This window comes from Corticium candelabrum, chromosome 15 (genome assembly GCF_963422355.1).
Source record: "Corticium candelabrum chromosome 15, ooCorCand1.1, whole genome shotgun sequence".
Classification (NCBI taxonomy): Eukaryota; Metazoa; Porifera; class Homoscleromorpha; order Homosclerophorida; family Plakinidae; genus Corticium; species Corticium candelabrum.
Window position 1 is genome coordinate 4,559,990 of NC_085099.1, and position 5,942 is coordinate 4,565,931.

The following is a 5,942-nucleotide window of genomic DNA, read 5'->3' on the forward strand; positions in this document are numbered from 1 at the left end:
GGTTTCACAAGATAACCCTTCTAAAACCCTGTAGGGTTACTGATACAATTGCCCTGGAGGGTTTTCAAAACCCCTTCTAAAACCCCACAAAACCCCTTTCAAGGTTTTGAAGGGTTTTTGTTATCACTGGTGGTTTAAAAATAGCATATTGATATAATTTTGTATGGAAATGTCCTTAATCCGATTAATTAAATGGGATAGATAGAAAATTGGATCAAATCAAGTTCCGCTTTAAATTAAATTGGCATAGTGTACCCATTTATAGCATGTGGTCTATTAATAAAATAAAACAGATATTAAATAATTATTTAAATCTCGCCTTTGACATAGCGCGCGTTTTCAAGGTAGAATGTGTCACGAGTGTATGCATGTACTTGAATCGTTTATTTATTAGTATTCAGCTACTAGACCACAGTACGGTACACTGCAGGCTTAGCTAAGTGATTAAAAATATCTCCAAAACTAATGTCCTCGTGGCGATCGAAGGCTACGCGGTTTGCTAGTCTGCTTTCTCACTTGGTTTCTGATGATTCTATTGCCCAGGTGATGAATCTCTAGCAGCAGCTGCGGTTTCTTCCAGTTGAACCATCATGAGCGACCTTTGGTTGAGCACTCAGGAGATTTTATCGTTTTCTAATAGAAAGCAGTTGTTGTAGCTGCACTAACGCAGACAAGAAGACACAAGAGGTACCTGTATTTGTATTATCGAATCTTCTCCAAAAGCCTCAATTTCAGCCCCATGCATATTTGTAACAGGAAGAAACTGTCGACATCTTTGAGGTGGGGTAGACCTCTTCATCGATGTTTTCACCTACGTACAATACCAACAGGAAATGTGAAGCATCTGAAGTTGTTAGCGACAATCAAAGTACCTAGCCGTTTCTGACAGCTAGACTACGTTCAACCAAGACCGTACAACAGCGTAATTTCGCAGTTGAAGTCTAGATAAGGCAAGAAACACCATTGTAGGTGACCATGCAGCAGCTACTGGAGCGTTGGCATGACAAAGTGTACCTTTTGGATAAGGGACACGTCTTTGCTTGTCGCTGGACTGTGCTGTTGCAGGTGAAGGCATAGGATGCTTAATCCTCTTGCAGCCGCCGAAGCTAGACGACCGCCAAAACAGATCGACCGTTGAACTTGAACTGCCGGTTGAGTCCAAGTGCCCGCGTATTTGCTATTTGAACAGTGCGTGATGGTGATTGGCTACAGGCAAGGCTCCCGTTCAGGTGCGATCTCCAAGCTTGATGCCGATTGGTTCATTTCGACCTCCTTGATCCCCCCCTACTACTGATGTTGCAATACCGGTCACATCTTGTCAGTCTCCGGGTGGGAGCTGTTTAGTCTCTAAATCATTCTAATTGCTAGTCTACTGCCCGCTAAGTATGAAAGTAAACAATAGCATCCTGTCTGGTAGGCGTGATCTTGGACCACGAGTGCACCCAGGGTGGTAAATTGACATGACTAACAAAACATTCCAAAATTTCTTGTCTTCAGTTCTAAAAGGTTAGAGAAAGAGAAAGAAATAGAGAAAGTGCAGCTGTCTCTAGGCTGTAAAACTAATGAGTTTTACTGAATAGTTTACAATTTACAAGTATGTAGTGAGGTGCCTCGGAATTCTAACACCTTGCTCGTGCCCACCGTGCGGTTCGATTTCTCTCTCACATTTTGTAGCAAGACCAATAAGCTGTAGCCCAAGTTAATTTGTGCGCTGTTCATGAAGTCAGAGCTGTAAGAAATTTCTTGAGAAACATGCTCGAGATTAGGATCTGTATACAACATTGACGAATTGCTAACTTGCATTAGATTGTTCTGCTGCCATCATTGGAACGATCTTCACCAAGTCCTAGATCAGTAATTACTGCTGCGACTGGACAACAATTGTATTTACCGGTAACTTGCAATTGGCAATCGTAAATGGTTTGCTAGGGTTATGCAAGGGATCTGGAATGTTTCAGGGTTTTGAAGGGTTACGGTGAGTAGTGGACTGCAATACGAACTCGTGCCGTAATTCAGTTGAGAGCATTCCATCTGCCTCTTTCTCTGTTGTAGATGAGTTTACAGATGGAGAGGGTCACGATGTACGCTGCAAAATGCTGACAGCTCTTCTTGCAACCGAAATGTAAGGCAGAAGGCGCGGTTCAAGAGGTGTGGTGTTTCAAGTCTTGTGGTTATACGTAGGCACGCCCTAGAAAACCCCACAAAACACCTATAAATCTGACAGGGTTTTCTGTCGAATTGCCTGTGTCATTATTGTTGTGTTTGTTGTTCTTGTTCTTGTTCTTTGTTGTTTGTATATGTACTGTACAGTGCACTGTAGAAAACTAAATACAGTAAGTAGCACAAAACTTAATTAACGAGTTCAACAAAAACAGTTCCCCTGATGATCGAGAGACCACCCATTTTGAGAGACCACTTTGATGGAAACTTAGAGGTGGTCGTCCAAGAGGGGTGCTACTGTATGTACAGGTATGCGTTGTGAAAAGGGTCTGGCTACGCAAAACTACCACGTACACCTGTGTACACAGACTGAGCTATATTTAAGTCCCCACATCACAGCTCACTAGGCTAGAGCGTTGCAAGTCAGACTGTAGAGCTACCAAGCTATGCATGCGTGCAGAAGTACCAGCCAACACAAATATTCTGAAAACGATATCACAGATCATCAAGCTAGAGCGTTGCAAGTCAGACTCTAGAGCTACCTAGCTATGCACGCGTGCAGAAGTACCAACCAACACAAAATTTTCTGAAAACGACAATGTGCTGTCGTCTAGCTGTCACATGTGGCCATGGCAGATAACATACATCCAGGTATTGGTAGATGACCAGTTTTTGCCGTTTCCATTTGTGTCTCGTAGAGAAATGGCCATGTTGTTTGCTTCCGTGTTGACTAGAGCAAAGGCGGCCAAATTTTCAAACGTCACGCTACACATTGGTTGTGTGGCGTATGCCGACTGGAATGCTATAGTGAGAGTAGTGCCTGACGCTCGGGCTGCAGATGTCTGGAAGTTTGCGACTCCACCGTAAGCGTGGCCTGAAGGAGAGCATGACGAGAATTTTGATCTATCCCAATGGCAGTATAACAGACTGACACGGTACGGTCTATCACCGTGTTTCGACGGATTGGCAACAATGGAGGACTGCACGGCAGGTGAAGACGTACATTTCTTGGCTACTCTGTCGTATCCCTTTCCTTGCTTACTGCAATCTGCTAAAGCGTTCACAACAGTTTCCAGGCCACTTGCTCTCTCGTTTTCATCTCCCTCTTCTACTCCTTCAGACCTAAAGCAAATACTTCTCGGAAAAGTGATGACTGTGTTACCGCTCTCATCTTTTGAAATTTTCATTTCACCAGAAGCAGCGTGAAACGACAACTCGAAAAAACACAGTAAACTGAGTACAAGTGCGAACGTGGCTCTCATCTCGCTGTGACCGACGAAACTAATGATGTGATACCTGGCGAGCACGGTCCTTTATATCGTCTTCTAGCCTGCGATCAATCCACGGAACACGGAACCTTTCTAGACACTTATCCGACGACGCTGGTGTTGTCGTGTTATACGGGAAGGGGCTTGTCTGCGAGAGAGGGTCTGGTACGAAGCTACCCTACAATCAAACCACGGAAATCGTAACCTAGACTATAACTTTCTCTACACTTACTTAGCCAGCCCCTCCCCATTTTTGCAGTGGACTAAGTGATTGTCCCTGCAAATTGCGAAAGCTGTGACGACGTACTGGCAGCTAGTTGCAGTGTGGAATGAAGAGTGATGCCCCCAATGTGAAATGCTGCAATGCCTGTTGTGACAGTCACGAGGCAATGCGAACCTAACAGATGAGACATGTGGCATGTGGTAATTTAAGTTAGTATTATGTTACCTAAGTGCAATTAGTAGTATCGACACTTGGGTTAGCAAATCCGGGTTTGTGCTAATTAATCATACCACCCTGCTGTGCTATCATACGCAAGGTGTGTTCTCACATGCTGAGCTTGTCTAGCTGCCTCTAATTAGGGTGTGTAAACTCTAGCAGACTGCAACTGATTGTATTGTACTCAAGCTACGCTACTGAATTCCAGCGCATTGAAACGTCTTTCGACCACTTTCCGTCTTCGAGTACCTTCTCTAGGTGTAGGGACGTACCACATGCGTGTGCTAGTGTGAACACAGCCGCAATCAGTCAAAACCCTACTGAGCCCGCAGACAACATGGTGTCAGCTGTGGGATCATGGCAACGTTTACGATAGCGCCGTCCGAACAGATCGATTTATCTCAGCCGGATAGTTGGCACGTCTTGATCAAGCGTTTTGAATGATTTCGATTTGCTTCCGGTTATTCAGAAAAGGATGAATACACGCAGATCGCCGGCGCCGCTTTAGTATATTCGATGGGCTCGAAAGCAGAGGATATCTTAGCTTCCTTCACGTTGACGGAAGAGCGCAAGCCGTACGACTTTGTCAAGGGAAAGTTTGATTCTCACTTCGTGAAGAGAAGGAATGTTATTTTTGAACGTGCAGACTTCAATTACCGCCGTCAAGGGGACGACGAATCAGTAAAGAGTTTTGTAACTGCCATTATACACCTTGTCAGAGCACTGTCAATTCGGAGCATTAGGTGAGGAGCTAATCAGAGACCGAGTGGTTGTGGGACTACGCGATGCAAAGCTATCGGAGACGCTCCAAATACACGCAGACCTCACCATCGATAAAGCCATCACGAGCACTAGAGCTCGATAATTAGTCGGTGAAGATGCAGCAGACTACCGTTTGCAGACATCTCTCCGTGGAACCGCCCATAAGATCTGATGTACGACTGGCGTGGAGACAATACGCACGCGATAGAATGCCTCTTCCAAACATTCCAAACGGAACTTGTTCCAGAAGTTCCGGAAGGCTACTACCCACGAAGGCCAGAAGGAAAATCGTTTATCCCAGCTATTAAACAGACAGAAGACAACACTGTTTCAGATGCGGCCAGAAACCGTCGCATAGTAGAGCTACGTGCCCAGCTGCAGCAACAACGGCGAAATGCCATAAGTGTGAACGAGTAGGACATTACGTGCGTACGTGTAAAACCAAACGAAAGATAGAGAGATCGTTTCTGATAGTAGTGTTGATTCTCGCGGTTATACTCTTGGGAGTTCAATCAATTGGAACCGTGTTACAATGTGATAGTGAATGGGAGAGAGTTGAGATTCAAGATTGACACTGGTGCAGACGTTACGGTGATAACAGAGACAGTGTACAAAAAACCTTTAGTAACGCTAAACTGCAAACTGCTACCAGACATTCACTACGTGGTCCAGAAGGACATGCACTAGATGTGTGTGGGAAGTTTGATGCCAACCTCCAAGTCAAAGGCTGTCACAGGTCGTGTTCACACTTGGGTTAGCAAACCAGGTGTAGCGTTAATTAATCATAAATAACACCCTGCTGTGCTATTCAGCGCAAGATGTGTTATCACATGTTGAGCTTGTCTGGTTGCCTCCAATTAGCTAATTACTTATAATAGCTGTGTGAACTCTAGCAGACTGAAACTGGTTGTATCATGTACTCAAGCTACGCTACTCAATTCCCGCGCAAGAACTGAAACGTCTTCTGACCGCTTTCCGTCTTAGAGTGCCTTCTCCAGGTGTAGGGACCACATGCGCGTGATAGAACAGCAACAGCTGCCTGAATCTACCTACTGCGGATTCGATTTGCTCCAGAAAAAACTGCCAGACCAACACAAAGTAGAGCAATCTCTCTTGATTCATTGCTTTTTAGTGGTTTTTGGCAGGTACAGTACCGCTGCCAAAGGAGTTTACCCTACTCACGACATTAATAGCTAGCCTCGGCCTCCCAGACCCGTGTAGCGCCGATACAAAATCGTCCTCCAGCGATTTTTGAGAGATTTGCTACAACAGATTGCCATTTGGTATAACTTCCAGCACTGGAGCTATTCCAG

General features: G+C 45.0%; 1 protein-coding gene across 1 annotated transcript; it reads right to left on the minus strand.

Annotated features, from left to right (window-relative positions):
• Nucleotides 1-2,533: 2,533 nt before the first annotated feature.
• Nucleotides 2,534-3,550, minus strand: LOC134191444 (uncharacterized). The gene has a single exon (XM_062660063.1). The coding sequence runs from the start codon at nt 3,420-3,422 to the stop codon at nt 2,778-2,780; it is 645 nt and encodes a 214-aa protein (XP_062516047.1). The 5' UTR covers nt 3,423-3,550; the 3' UTR covers nt 2,534-2,777.
• Between the last annotated feature and the right edge of the window lie 2,392 nt (nt 3,551-5,942).

Excerpts from the sequence above, each read along its gene's own strand:
- LOC134191444 (XM_062660063.1), bottom strand. The coding sequence starts at position 3,422 with ATGAGAGCCACGTTCGCACTTGTACTCAGTTTACTGTGTTTTTTCGAG.